Source organism: Staurois parvus, unplaced genomic scaffold, assembly GCF_062004578.1.
Source record: "Staurois parvus isolate SC_StPar_1 unplaced genomic scaffold, SC_StPar_1.0 ptg002113l, whole genome shotgun sequence".
Classification (NCBI taxonomy): Eukaryota; Metazoa; Chordata; class Amphibia; order Anura; family Ranidae; genus Staurois; species Staurois parvus.
Genome location: NW_028319909.1, coordinates 3613842 through 3630000, shown reverse-complemented (window position 1 = coordinate 3630000; position 16159 = coordinate 3613842). Strand labels below are relative to the sequence as shown.

Genomic DNA, 16159 nt, shown 5'->3' with positions numbered 1-16159 from the left:
TTCTGATTGGTGGCCTGAACCCTGGAATGTAATCTCTGCAACCCTCTATCTATATCCATACATCTCTGCCTGGGGCCTCCTATGTGTACACCAGGCCTGGGTTGGCCCTCCACCAATCCTGGCCTTTGTACATAGAAAGGTGAAAGTCGATGTGGGCGCAGCCACCGATCTCCGTCCTCTTCCAGTCTCTGCGTGGTTAAAGATTAATCTGAGGAGATGAAGGATTGGATTCAGTGAATGGTGTGAGAGCAGAATACACAGCCACACCAAGGATTACTCACCGCCGATGAAGTCCGGACAAGGTAAGCTTCCCCAACTCGTTTCTGTCCAAATCTGAAAATCGTTTTGTCTTTATTATATTTTCCTATCTTGTATTTGGGGTCTGTAGAGGAGCAGAGTTCCCCATTCCCCTATGACCGTCAGTCTGTCACTCCTGGCTAGATGGGGGGCAATACACAGCATACGGCATGCAAATCGAAAATTGTCATTGAAACCTTTAGGGATTTTTGGCTCAATGCAAGTCATGTTCTGGTGTTCCTTAGGCAGACCATACACCATACAATCTGATTGTATAGTCTCCTTTATGACGGCTGTACGAGCTTCAGTAAATGATCGCTTTCCTTTTCAATCGATCTCTTCCAATAGCAATAATCAGGGGCAAACTGACAACTCATGGGGCCCCCGGGCAATAGGGGATCATGGGGCCCATATGTCCTTGCCCAAACTCAAAAAAAGCCTATGAAAAAGGTACCAGGGGCATCTCATGGGGCCCCCTACTGACCCCGGGCCCTCGGGCAGTGCCCGAGTTTCCAAATGGTCAGTCCGCCCCTGGCAATAATTGATCTATAGCCAACAAACCCATTGGATCAATATGACACACACGGGGAAGCAGATTTCGATCAATGGTCAATATACGATTTTAACGTAACCGATTGCATCTCTGTTTCCACCAGGGGCGGACTGACCATTGGGGAACTCGGGCACTGCCCGAGGGCCCGGGGTCAGTAGGGGGCCCCATGAAATGCCCCTGGTACCTTTCATAGGCATTTTTGGGTGTGGTTTGAGTGTGGGCAAGGACACAGGGCCCCATGATCCCCTATTGCCCGGGGGCCCCATGATCCCCTATTGCCCGGGGGCCCCATGATCCCCTATTGCCCGGGGGCCCCATAAGTTGTCAGTCTGCCCCTGATCGGAACTCTGCTACACCCAAATGGGGTGAAATATCGACGCATACCTGTCATCCTTCTGAGATAGGAAAGAGGGTCAAAGGCCGATGATACCCCCCTGCCCCGCCCCCGTCCCCTCCAATCACAAAGACTGCGACAAAATAAAATGTATCAATGACTGAAAAACCCATCAAGGCTTTTTTTTTTTTTTTTTACTGCTATCTATCCTTTCCCACCTAGGTTCTCACACCCAGCAACAAAAAAAAAATGCAAAACGCATCAAAAACGAGTCAAAAACGCATGTGCAAAAACACAAAACGCACCACCGAAATGGATCAAACGCAAACTGCATAGGTGTGAATGTAGCCTAAGTCTAGGTTCACACATAAGCGTTTTTCGTTGCATTTGCAGAAACGCAGTACAGTCCATTTAACATGATTTCCTATGGGAGAGGTTCATATCTTCGCGTTTTCACCCGCTGCGGGTTTGGACAGGGTCGGGGACTTTTTTAAACACAAAACGTTGCGTTTTTGGTTCTATAGACTTCAGCGGAGACGCTGCAGAAAAGCATGTAGTGCATTTTGATGCGTTTTTTGACATGTTTTTGATGCATTTTTTTTGTGTTTTGCATTTTATTCTGCCTAGCAACAAATTAAAAAAAAACACATAAGAAATGTTGCAAAAACGCAAGTGCAAAAACACAAAACGCACTGCAGAAACAGATCAAACACTTACCGCATAGGTGTGAACGTAGCCTAAGTCTAGGTTCACACAGATGCATTTTCCACTGCGTATTGCGAAGGCCACGTCCCTTTGGTGTACTCCGTGACTTCTAGGGTTGCTTCTGCACATCCACTTCCAAAAACACAGGATATACAGTGAAGGAAATGCGTATTTGCTCCCCGGCTGATTTTGAATGTTCGCCCCTCACAAAGAAATGATCAGTCTAAAAATCGAATGTTCTGTGTATTGTAACACTGAGAGACAGAATAGCAACAACAAATTCAGCAGAAATGCGTCTAACAAATGATGACTGATTTGCATGTTAATGAGGGAAATAAGTATTTGATCCCCTATCATTCAGCAGGATTTCTGGCTCCCAGGTGTCTTTCATACAGGTAACAAGCTGAAATTAGAAGGAGTCTCTTAAAGGGAGTGCTGCTAATCTCATTGTGTTACCTGTATAAAAGACACCTGTCCACAGGAGCAATCAAACCATCAGATTCCAAACTCTCCACCATGGCAAAGACCAAAGAGCTGTCCAAGGATGTCAGGGACAAGATTGTAGACCTACACAAGGCTGGACTGGGCTACCAAACTATGGCCAAGCAGCTTGGTGAGAAGGTGACAACAGTTGGTGCAATCATTGACAAATGGAAGAAACACAAAACAGCTGTCAGTCTCCCTAGGTCTGGTGCACCATGCAAGATCTCCCCTCGTGGAGTGTCAATGATCATGAGAACAGTGAGGAATCATCCCAGAACTACACGTGAGGATCTTGTCCATGATCTTCAGGCAGCTGGGACCACAGTCACCAAGAAAACAATTGGTAACACACTACGCCGACAAGGACTGAAATCCTGCAGTGCCTGCAAGGTCCCTCTGCTCAAGAAAGCTCATGTCCAGGCCCGTCTGAAGTCTGCCACTGAACATCTGAATGATGCAGAGGAGGACTGGGGACTGGTGGAAGTGTTGTGGTCAGATGAGACCAAAATTGAGCTCTTTGGCATCAATTTAACTCGCCATGTTTGGAGGAGGAGGAATGCTGCATATGACCCCAAGAACACCATCCAAACTGTGAAACGTGGTGGAAACATTCTGCTTTGGGGGTGCTTTTCTGCTAAGGGGACAGGACAACTGCACCGCATCAAAGGGACGATGGACGGGGCAATGTACCGTCAAGTCTTGGGTGAGAACCTTCTTCCCTCAGCCAGGGCATTGAAAATGGATCGTGGATGGGTGATCCAGCATGACAATGACCCAAAACACACGGCCAAGGCAACAAAGGAGTGGCTCAAGAAGAAGCACATTAAGGTCCTGGAGTGGCCTAGCCAGTCTCCAGACCTTAGTCCGATTGAAAATCTGTGGAGGGAGCTGAAAGTTCGAGTTGCCAAACGTCAGCCACCAAACCTTAATGACTTGGAGAGGATCTGCCAAGAGGAGTGGGCCAAAATCCCTCCTGAGATGTGTGCAAACCTGGGGGCCAACTCCAAGAAACGTCTGACCTCTGTGATTGCCAACAAGGGATTTGTCACCAGTATTAGGTCATGTTTTGTGAAGGGGATCAAATACTTATTTCCCTCATGAACATGCAGATCAGTCATCATTTGTTAGACATGCATTTCTGCTGAATTTGTTGTTGCTATTCTGTCTCTCAGTGTTACAATACACCGAACATTCGATTTTTAGACCGATCATTTCTCTGTGAGTGGGCAAACATTCACAATCTGCAGGGGATCAAATACTTATTTCCTTCACTGTACTCTATAAACACTAGTGAGAGTTAATGAATAATCCGATCTTCGGATTCCATGTTACTACTGATAACGATCATAAATTCTCCTGACAGTCAAGGCCGGTTCACAACTATTTATAACTCAGCCAATTCATGACACCGGGAATTGATGAGACCCAACACATTTTAGGCGGCACAATCAACCAGATCAGAATTGTGATCTTCTGGAGGCATCTGACCATGCGTACGTAATGCTTTAAAGGGTCATTCCAACCAAATCTGATAATTCGGTGATTGGTTGGTGCTGCAGAAGTTAACCAGCTGGCAGTTTTTTTCCTATCTGTTGGGGACTCTTGGTGAGACCTTCCCATGTCTGCTGCAGAATTTAACCAGCTGGCAGTTTTTTTCTATCTCTTGGGGACTATTTTGGTGAGACCTCCCCATGTCTACGCATCAGCCATGGTCGTTATGAGGGCTTCTCACCGTCCCTGATGGGTTTTAATTTTTTTTCCTATTAATGAGGATGTCACGGAACTGGAACACACAAAGTTGGGTGAGGACCCCCAAATATTCCAGGTGGTCAGAAACAGATTTGGGAATTATGTTGACTGCACTGATGGTGCATCCAAAGCAATAAAGGAAGGCACAAGCTGAGCCAGCCTGCAGGCCTGACCTATTGCATCAATACCAATTTTGGGCAGAAAGACCATTTTAAAAAAAAAAAACCCAAATTTATCCTAAAATTACAGATAAATAAACTGAGGAAATTTGCTTATTTTGCCGTTTGTCAGGTCTATAGTAACTTAAATTGGGCGTAGACATAAGAGAATGGGCAGACACTGGGCTTTTTTTCAGCGGGAATGTGGGGGAACGTAGGGGAACACGAGAGAACGTGGGGGACCGTGGGGAAACATGAGGGAACATGAGGGAACGTAGGGGAACACGAGGGAACGTGGGGGAACACGAGGGAACGTGAGGGAATGTAGGGGAACACGAGAGAACGTGGGGGAACATGGGGGAACGTGAGGGAACGTGGGGGACCGTGGGGAAACATGAGGGAACGTGAGGGAACGTAGGGGAACACGAGGGAACGTGGGGGAACACGAGGGAACGTGAGGGAACATAGGGGAACACGAGAGAATGTGGGGGAACGTGGGAGAACATGAGAGAACGTGGGGGAACATGAGGGAACATGGGGGAACGTGAGGGAACGTGGGGGAGCATGAGGGAACGTGGAGGAACGTGGGAGCACATGAGGGAACGTGGGGGAATGCAGTTCCAGCGCCTTCAGCACTGAATGTATGTGATGGCAAGGGGTGCTGGGGTCTATTGTTTTCATCTTTTTTTTCCTCATCTAGATGTCCATGAAGAGTGACTGTCTTGCGAAGGTCCAGTCCTGCAAACCAAGGCTGATCACCTGGTTGCAGAAGAACCCAGCTGTGATCTTGAGATGGCTACATGATGCCGGAGCATTATGCCAGGAGACATATTTCAGGCTCCTTGAGACGAGGCCGGAGTGTAATCAGGTCATCTCCGTCCTGGAGCTCATGTTAAAGAACGAGGAGACTTGCAGGACCTTCCTGAATGTTCTACAGCAGGTGCAAGAACACTACAGTCCAGAGCTTCAGAAGTGGTTGAGGGACACCTTTCCCATCATCTACAAGCAACCTGCTGATGTTATAGGTAAGTTCAAAGAAAGTTTTTTTAATGAGATTTTAAAGTTAGTTTGGTCTAACCAGCCTTATTACTTCATTTCTCTGCACTCCAAACTTCAATCCATTCTATTCTACATCAACTGGTCTCTAATGGAGAAGTGCTTGGACAGGACAGCAAACATCCCTGTCCCGAAAACTTGACACTTCACAGCTACCATCCATAACCACTTTTTTGTATTTTGGTCTCAACCGCATCTTCATCCTTTGGTCTTTCTTCTTTCTGCCAGTCTGTCATTTCGGGCACCAACCCATACCACATCGTTAGAGGGTGTTTGTGGTTCTCCAACTCTGCCACAAATTGTGCAATAAATACAAGTACACTAGTGACCAGAATTGTGGATACACCTTACATTTTTACAAACTTTTGCAGTTTAAAGTACTTTTTATATAAAGATCTCTAAAAATGTCATAGCACAAGTAACATTAAATATAGTAAAATAATGCTTCAACAAAAAAATCTTTAAATAAGTTCAATTTTGGCTGAAAATGTACCATATGATGCCAGGCATTGATTATTACATGGTCTCAAGCAAGGATCCAAGCAACAAGCGAGAACTCATTTAGGCTATCCTCGCTTGAGACCCATTGACATAGTCCTCCCACTGAGACTATTTGACAGAGGTTTTCGATTGAAATCTATTTGCAGAGGCCACCCACTGTCTTCCATAGAGATCCACTGACCTAGGCCTTGCACTGAGACTCTTTGACAGAGGTTTTCCATTAAGATCTGCTTGCAGAGGACACCCACTGTCTTCCACAGAGACCCACTGACCTGGGCCTTGCATGGAGACTTTTTGACAGAGGTTTTCCATTAAGATCTGCTTGCAGAGGACACCCACTGTCTTCCACAGAGACCCACTGACCTAGGCCTTGCACTGAGACTCTTTGACAGAGGTTTTCCATTAAGATCTGCTTGCAGAGGACACCCACTGTCTTCCACAGAGACCCAATGACCTGGGCCTTGCATGGAGACTTTTTGACAGAGGTTTTCCATTGAGATCTGCTTGCAGAGGACACCCACTGTCTTCCACAGAGACCCACTGACCTGGGCCTTGCATGGAGACTCTTTGACAGTGGTTTTCCATTGAGATCTACTTGCAGAGGCCACCCACTGTTTTCCACAGAGACCCATTGACCTTGTCACATCTTCCCCAAATAACTGGAGATACTTCTTGGGGCTTTGATGGTGTATTGGGGCTGCCGGGAGTACAAGGAGGGTGTATTGCGCCTCCTTATAAAATTGACCCGTTGCTTAGCCTGATATCTCCAAGTACTGGTTTCCCTCAAAGCCAGATGGCCAAGACCAACAATACTTCTACGGGTCCAACTGAAAACATAAAGCTACTTTCATATCAGCAGCCAATTTCAGCTACAGAAATTGAGATAAGGCTGTTTATCAGTTATATTTACAGATCCAGTCTTTGCCATTGGAAATTCTTTTTATTTTTTTTTTTGTTTTATTACCTAATTATTTTGATCGGAGGGTCACAAAGGTTATTATTTGTTGCAGATATTGAAAGGATAGAAAAGAAAAGCACCTGGGCCAGGATTAAAGGCACCCTGAGCAAAGGAAAGAAGTACAACCTGCGGCTGACAGGTGAGCTGTGATCACCCTTCATATTCCTACTATAGATTCTGAAAGCCAAAGTGTACCTATCACTTTAGAAAGCTAAAAATCCAACCTTTAACGGCCCCAGCTTAATATTTTTTCATACAATTTTCTAAAGTTCAGCATCAATGTATAAAGAGATGCATGACAGATATCACTTACAATTAAAGTCAAACTTACGACTCGATGGACCACTTGGTCTTTTTCTGTCATGAAGTTTCTATGTTTCTATGAAATCTTCCAATGGGGGACGCTAGTTCTGGCGACAACCGGGGATTCCCTTACATTGGAGGGATTTCCTCTCACTTCCTATATATACACAGGTGAAACTCAAAAAATTTGAATATCGTGCAAAACATCATTTATTTCAGTAATGCAACTTAAAAGGTGAAACTAATATATGAGATAGTTCAAGCCGTGATTTGTCATCATTGTGATGATTATGGCTTACAGCTCATGAAAACCCCAAATCCACAATCTCAGAAAATGAGAATATTACATACAATCAATAAAACAAGGATTGTACATAGAACAATATCGGACCTCTGAAAAGTATAGGCATGCATATGTACTCAGTACTTGGTTTGGGCCCCTTTTGCAGCAATTACTGCCTCAATGTGGCGTGGCATGGAAGCTATCAGCCTGTGGCACTGCTGAGGTGTTATGGAAGACCAGGATGCTTCAATAGCGGCCTTCAGCTCTTCTGCATTGTTCGGTCTCATGTCTCTCATCTTTCTCTTGGCAATGCCCCATAGATTCTCTATGGGGTTCAGGTCAGGCGAGTTTGCTGGCCAATCAAGCACAGTAATCCCACGGTCATTGAACCAGGTTTTGGTGCTTTTGGCAGTGTGGGAGGTTCCAAGTCCTGCTGGAAAATGAAGTCAGCATCCCCATAAAGCTCGTCTGCGGAAGGAAGCATGAAGTGCTCCAAAATCTCCTGCTGGCGGCTGCGTTGACCCTGGACCTAATGAAGGTGGACCAACACCAGCAGATGACATGGCTCCCCAAATCAACACAGACTGTGGCAACTTTACACTGGACTTCAAGCATCTTGCAGTGTGTGCCTCTACATTCTTCCTCCATACTAGGGATCCTTGGGCCTCTCCATTCTTCCTCCATACTCGGGGTCCTTGGGCCTCTCCATTCTTCCTCCATACTCAGGGCCCTTGGACCTCTACATTCTTCCTCCATACTCGGGGTCCTTGGGCCTCTCCATTCTTTCTCCATACTAGGGGCCCTTGGGCCTCTCCATTCTTCCTCCATACTCGGGGTCCTTGGGCCTCTCAATTCTTCCTCCATACTCGGGGTACTTGGGCCTCTCCATTCTTCCTCCATACTCGGGGTCCTTGGGCCTCTCCATTCTTCCTCCATACTCGGGGTCCTTGGGCCTCTCCATTCTTCCTCCATACTCGGGGTCCTTGGGCCTCTCCATTCTTCCTCCATACTCGGGGTCCTTGGTTTCCAAATGAGATGCAAAAGTTGCTCTCATCAGAAAAGAGGACTTTGGACCACTGAGCAACAGACCAGGTCTGTTTTTCTTTAGCCCAGGTAAGACGCTTCTGATGTTGTTTGTTGTTCAGGAGCAGCTTGACAAGAGGAATACGACATTTGAAGCCCATGTCCAGGATCTGTCTGTGTGTTGTGACTCTTGATGCACTGACTCCAGCCTCAGTCCACTCCTTGTGAAAGTCCCAAACACTTTTGAATGGCCTTTTCCTGACAATCCTCTCCAGGCTGCGGTCATCCCTGCTGCTTGTGCACCTTTTTCTTCCACACTTTTCCCTTCCACATAACTTTCTATTAATGTGCTTTGATACAGCACTTTGGGAACTTCTTTTGCAATTCCCTTTTGAGGCTTTCCCTCCTTATGGAGGGTGTCAATGATGGTGTCAGGTCAGCAGTCTTTCCCATGATTGTGATTCCTACTGAACCAGACTGAGAGACCATTTAAAGGCTCAGGAACCCTTTGCAGGTGTTATGGGTTAATTATCTGATTAGAGTGGGACACTTTGAGCCGAGAATATTCCACCTTTTCACAATATTCTCATTTTCTGAGATTGTGGATTTGGGGTTTTCATGAGCTGTAAGCCATAATCATCACAATGATGACAAATCATGGCTTGAACTATCTTGCTTTGCATGTAATGAGTCTATCTCATATATTAGTTTCACCTTTTAGGTTGCTGCACTGAAATAAATGAAATTTTGCACGATATTCTCATTTTTTGAGTTTCACCTGTAACTTCACCTGTCTGGATCCTTAATTCGGTCCAGCCCAGCTCTAACCAATCATTTGGGGTGGGGAGCAATCTGTGAAAATGATTTTTGTGTGATTTATGGAGACTGATGGACGGTACTTGCAATTGACAGGAACGATGCAAACTGTGCAATCAACGCGATGAAACAGAAGCTCAGAAACTCAGATCTGTTGAACCGCAGAGCTTACAATCCATAGACTGATTCACTCCGCATCCAATCAACCACGAATCAATCCCCACAAAGGCTTTATCAAGCGCGATTAGACGTATAATATCGCCAAATTCAATAAGCGTACAAATAATTGAATTCGTTCGATTGCATGGTGTGCAGTGAATGGAGGGGACTGGAGGGTCACATGATGAAATTCGGCGCGGCATGTTACTTTGGATGAAACTGAATAATTAACTGCAATGGACTGATCTAAAGAGTCAGCAGCTGGCGGGTACACCCCATGTACATTGTGGGTACAGGGCAAGCATGCGCGTGCGCGCTCCCACTGACTCTCACTGTGATTGTACACAACAGCAGTTAGTAAGCAGGTTCCAGCCAATAATTCATAAGCGGGACCTGCTGATCCCCGGTGTCCAATCACAGCTTAGAGCCCTGTGTTGACAAACAACACAGGGCTCTGTACAGAGGGAACACTCTCTCTGTTTCTTCTCCCTGCAAAGCAGGGAGAAGAAACAGAGAGATATTTAGTAAAAAAAAAAAGCACATAATAAACACATTAACACTTGTTAGGCACACATTTGACCCCTTGATTGCCCCTAAATGTTAACCCCTTGATTGCCCCCAAATGTTAACCCCTGGATTGCCCCCAAATGTTAACCCCTTGATTGCCCCTAAATGTGAACCCCTTGAGTGCCCCTAAATGTTAACCCCTTGATTGCCTCTAAATGTTAACCCCTTGAGTGCCCCTAAATGTTAACCCCTGGATTGCCTCTAAATGTTAACCCCTTGATTGCCCCTAAATGTTAACCCCTGGATTGCCCCTAAATGTTAACCCCTTGATTGCCCCTAAATGTTAACCCCTGGATTGCCTCTAAATGTTAACCCCTTGATTGCCCCTAAATGTTAACCCCTTGATTGCCCCTAAATGTTAACCCCTTGATTGCCCCCAAATGTTAACCCCTTGATTGCCCCTAAATGTGAACCCCTTGAGTGCCCCTAAATGTTAACCCCTTGATTGCCTCTAAATGTTAACCCCTTGAGTGCCCCTAAATGTTAACCCCTGGATTGCCTCTAAATGTTAACCCCTTGATTGCCCCTAAATGTTAACCCCTGGATTGCCCCTAAATGTTAACCCCTGGATTGCCCCTAAATGTTAACCCCTTGATTGCCCCTAAATGTTAACCCCTGGATTGCCTCTAAATGTTAACCCCTTGATTGCCCCTAAATGTTAACCCCTTGATTGCCCCTAAATGTTAACCCCTTGATTGCCTCTAAATATTAACCCCTTGATTGCCCCTAAATGTTAACCCCTTGATTGCCCCCCAATGTTAACCCCTTGATTGCCCCCCAATGTTAACTCCTCCCCAGCCAGTGTCATTAGCACAGTGACAGTGTATAATGTTCTCAGGGATCGCTGCATTAGGCCCCTTTCACCCGGGCGGTTAGATTTCAGCTTTTAGCTGCGGGTAGAGGAACTCATTTTCCGCAGCTAATTGCAGAGAATGCATCCCTATGGCTCAGTTCGCACACTGCGTTTAGTAACGTTTTCATAACATACGTTTTTATGCGTTTAGGAAAGATAAAGTTGAGGAGCGATGTGCCGCAGCCATCTGTACATAAACGCAGTACAAAAAAAAAAAAGTAAACGGTTGCTATAGAAAAGGTAAGAATTTACTACCGCAGCTAAACGCAGCCGCATGTAATCGCACGTAATCGCAGATAAATGTACAGACGCAAGTGATTTCTGTGCCTGGAGTGTTGGAACTTCAGAATGAAAAAAACGTGCATTTACCAGCGGCAGAACAACCGTGGGCGATCATGAAGACGGTATAAAAGCTCTTCTTTTGCAGGTTTTTTTTTGCAAAAAATTAAAGCGAGATTGTTGCTTCACCCTGAATGGGTAAAACGTAGAATAACTTTAAAATTCTCAATTTTAAAATTTAAATTTTAAAATTCTAAATTTTAAAGCAAAACTCCAAATAGCTAATAGAAAAAAAAAATTCCAGCAGGCATGAATTCCCCCAGAAAGGAGGTATGGGGGATGTTTAAACATATTGGTGACTTTTGTGTATTTTTGCATTTATCTATTTATTTACGTTTTTTGTGGTGTATGTGGTGAAAAATAAAAGTATTGGTTTAAAAACTATGAAAATTATTTATTTTATATTTTTTTGGGCCAATCAATGTGAATCTGTCATCTTCAAAGAAAAGAAAGAAGAGAACTGGACCTAGGGGGAAGCCCAAGTCCAGCCTTTCCCAACCTTTTTAACATGAGGGAACTCTTGAAATAACTTTCAGGTCTCGTGGAATCCACGTCATTGTTGGTCAGTGAAACCTGCCATATATACAGTGAACGATCAGTGGAGACAGACTATCGTAGATTGGTAGGACCACTATGCATTGATCGTAATTAGCAGACAGGTCCAATTACATTGGTGGTCAGTGGGGAAAATGCTCCTTACGCTTGTGGACAGTAGAAAGAATGTTCCTAAAATTGGTGTCATTGAGAAGAATGCTCCTGAAATTGGTGTCATTTAGAAGAATGCTCCTGAAATTGGTGTCATTGAGAAGAATGCTCCTTACATTGGGTGCAATTGGGAGAAGGGCCCAGTTACATTGGTGGTCAGTGGTAAGAATGTTCCTCATATTGATGGTCAGGGGGAAGAACATTCCCAAAGAGCGATCAGTGCAAAGAAAAAGGTCCCATTACTTTGGTGGTTAGTGGGGAAAATGCTCCTTACGCTTGTGGACAGTAGAACGAATGCTCCTTAAATTGGTGTCATTGAGTAGGAAGGATGTCCCTTACATTGGTGGTCAGTGGGAAGAATGTCCCTTACATTGGTGACCAGAGGGAAGAATGCTCCTTACATTGGTGGTCAGTGGGAAGAATGCCCCTTACATTGGGGGTCAGTGGGAAGAATGTCCCTTACATTGGTGGTCAATGGGAAGAATGTCCCTTACATTGGTGGTCAGTGGGAAGAATGTTCCTTACATTGGTGGTCAGTGGGAAGAATGTCCCTTACATTGGGGGTCAGTGGGAAGAATGTCCGCTACATTGGTGATCAGTGGGAAGAATGTCCCTTACATTGGTGGTCAGTGGGAAGAATGTCCCTTATATTGGTGATCAGTGGGAAGAATGTCCCTTACATTGGTGGTCAGTGGGAAGAATGCTCCTTACATTGGTGGTCAGTGGGAAGAATGTTCCTTACATTGGTGGTCAGTGGGAAGAATGTCCCTTACATTGGTGGTCAGTGGGAAGAATGCTCCTTACATTGGTGGTCAGTGGGAAGAATGTCCCTTACATTGGTGATCAGTGGGAAGAATGACCCTTACATTGGTGATCAGTGGGAAGAATATCCCTTACATTGGTGATCAGTGGGAAGAATGTCCCTTACATTGGTGATCAGTGGGAAGAATGTCCCTTACATTGGTGATCAGTGGGAAGAATGTTCCTTACATTGGTGATCAGTGGGAAGAATGTTCCTTACATTGGTGATCAGTGGGAAGAATGCTCCTTACGCTTGTGGACAGTAGAACGAATGCTCCTTAAATTGGATTCATTGAGTAGGAAGAATGTTCCTTACATTGGTGATCAGTGGGAAGAATGTCCCTTACATTGGGGGTCAGTGGGAAGAATGTCCCTTACATTGGTGATCAGTGGGAAGAATGTCCCTTACATTGGTGATCAGTGGGAAGAATGTCCCTTACATTGGGGGTCAGTGGGAAGAATGTCCCTTACATTGGGGGTCAGTGGGAAGAATGTTCCTTACATTGGTAATCAGTGGGAAGAATGATTTACATGTAGGATTGGGATCAGATAGGAAAGCACTAATTGGTTTGTTTACACTGATTTGCATATTTGTGCATAATAGTTTTTAATTATTTAGCACTTCTTGGCACATTATGGATGATGCATTCATATAATGGTCCTTGGATGTGTAGTATACAGTAATAGGCGCCGCACTTCTTCTATGCATATCATTTGGATTGCACCATCTCTGGTGGGGTGGTGATCGCAGTGCAGGCATTACCACTGATGGCATAGGACCTCTATATAATATTTATTAGAAAGCGCTTATTGCTCAAAGAACCTTTATCAACATCTGGAGGAACCATAAAACTTTCCCACATGGAAGGAAAATATATTTGAAATATATGTTAAAAATATTCTTCCTAAATATATTGACATATATTATAAATACTACAATTTTGGCCGTATTCAATATACTTCAAAATATATTTCATTAAATATATATATATATATATATATATATATATATATATATATATATATATATATATATTTCATGTTAAAATGTGTTTTTTATATATTACAAAATATATGAAAATGTTTTTCAAAAATCTATATTTTTAAAATATATCCTTCAGATTTTATTTAACATAGAAAAAAGTAATTTTAACATATATTTTTACATATATTTGTAAATGCATTCCAAAAATGTAGATTTGTATTTTTAAAGACATACAGTATATTTGAAATGTATTTTTAAAAATATTTTTCATATATTTTGTAATAAAAACGCATTTCAACATACAGTGTATATATATATATATATATATATATATATATATATATATATATATTGAAATATATTTTGAAATATATTGAATACGGCCAAAATTGTAGTATTTCAAATATATGTCAATATATTTAGGGAAAATATTTTTTAAATATATTTTTCATCCATATGGGTTGGTTGTGAAAGGCTGATCTAATCAAACAAATATGTAAACCATATAATAATGTAGCGTTCAATTATTGCTCTACAAAAAATGAGAATGAAGAACAATAACCTAAGCCATCTCAAAGGATGAGTCCGCTGGCTGCTTCCTGCAGTACTCTGATAGGCCAACATGGTGAAAACTGCAGACCCCCCATGGAATGATCATGTTCAAAGGGTCTCCAGGATTTTCAGGAAGTAGTGCACAAAATGAGCAATATCCAATAATCATCAGTTCCAAGGTGGAAAAAGAGTTTCACAGTATGAATACATGACCAACAAAGCTGAAGGACCAAGAACCCAAGAAGAACCTTTCCAGCATGGTGCTGAATCCATGGATTTCTGAGTATTACCCAGGATGAGGTGTCTGTAACTTTTTTTTTTTTTTCGTTTTATCTTTTAGATATTTTATGGAAACTATTTTACTTGGCCAGCTTAGATACAATTACAAATGAAATTATTTCTGCACAAGTTTCAGAGAAAGTGTCATTTCAAAAGATCAATGTTCAGAAAATTTTTCTGATGTCGGATATGAAAGTGCCGATTTATTTTTCATCAGCTCACCCATCCAGACAGGTCACGTACCTTGTATTTATTGCTCCATACTTATCTCTATGCACAATATAATTACTACAGTTAATAAATAAGATCTGGTTACTGAGTACCAACTGCTTGACATCCTAAAGTGAGTCAACACACGAGTGCTATTGCAGTGACTGAGAGTTTGCATTAGAGGGTAAATACACTGAAATGTCATATTTTATTTATAGGTGGAGCATTGTGGGCGAGTCAGAGATTGGCTTCTTGTATGTCTTGGATACTTCAACAGTGAGATCTCCTGGGCCGTGATTCCCAGCTCTGTGTCCACTCAACTGGGAGTTTTGGGTGCTCCTACCCACCCCTGTGTGTTCCGGTTCCTCCTGTTCCCTTCCGCTTAATACAAAATAAATTAAAAAAATCTAGTAGGGCTGGTGGGAGCCCCTCATAATGGGCAGAGCAGGTGTGAAGACTCCAGACCTTAATTGCACCATGCTGGGAGCCCCTCATAATGAGCATGGGAGGTGTGCAGACTAAGGAACTCAACACAGGGATTGTGGGAGCCTCTCATAATGGGCATAGCAGGTGTGCAGACTCGAGACCTCAATTGCGCCATGGTGGGAGCCCCTCATAATGAGCATAGCAGGTGTGCAGACAAAGGAAGTCAACACAGGGATTGTGGGAGCCCATCATATTGGGCATAGCAGGTGTGAAGACTCGACACCTCAATTGAGCCATGGTGGGAGCCCCTCATAATGAGCATAGCAGGTGTGCAGACAAAGGAAGTCAACACAGGGATTGTGGGAGCCCATCATATTGGGCATAGCAAGTGTGAAGACTCGACACCTCAATTGAGCCATGGTGGGAGCCCCTCATAATGAGCATAGCAGGTGTGCAGACTAAGGAACTCAACACAGGGATTGTGGGAGCCCCTCATAATGGGCATAGCAGGTGTGAAGACTCGAGACCTCAATTGCGCCATGGTGGGAGCCTCTCATAATGAGCATAGCAGGTGTGCAGACTAAGGAACTCAACATAGGGATTGTGGGAGTCCTTCATAATGGGCATAGCAAGTGTGCAGACTCGAGACCTCAATTGCGCCATGGTAGGAGCCCCTCATAATGAGCATAGCAGGTGTGCAGACTAAGGAACTCAACATAGGGATAGTGGGAGTCCTTCATAATTGGCATAGCAGGTGTGCAGACTAAGAAACTCAACACAGGGATTGTGGGAGCCCCTCATAATGGGCAAAGCAGGTGTGCAGACCCCTGAAATCAATGCAGAGTTGGTGGGAGCCCCTCGAAATGGGCATACCAGGTATGCAGTTCCTGGAACCTAATGCATGGATCCTTCCTAAATGGCATAGAAGGTGTGCAGACCCAGAGCTCAACACAAGTATGATGGGCACCCCTTATAATGAGCATATCAGGTGTGCAGAGCCTAGGAACACAACACAGAGATGGTGGGAGCCCCTCATAATGGACAAAGCAGGTGTTCAGACCCAG

The 16159-nt window shown here is 44.0% G+C and overlaps 1 protein-coding gene across 1 annotated transcript; it reads left to right on the top strand.

The window, feature by feature from the left end:
• Window positions 1–223: 223 nt before the first annotated feature.
• On the top strand, window positions 224–11527 carry LOC149432736 (uncharacterized). The gene is made up of 4 exons (XM_089664959.1): window positions 224–302; window positions 4980–5304; window positions 6847–6933; window positions 9316–11527. Exons 2-4 carry the CDS (start codon window positions 4980–4982, stop codon window positions 9345–9347), a joined length of 444 nt encoding a protein of 147 aa, XP_089521085.1. The 5' UTR covers window positions 224–302; the 3' UTR covers window positions 9348–11527.
• Window positions 11528–16159: the final 4632 nt, after the last annotated feature.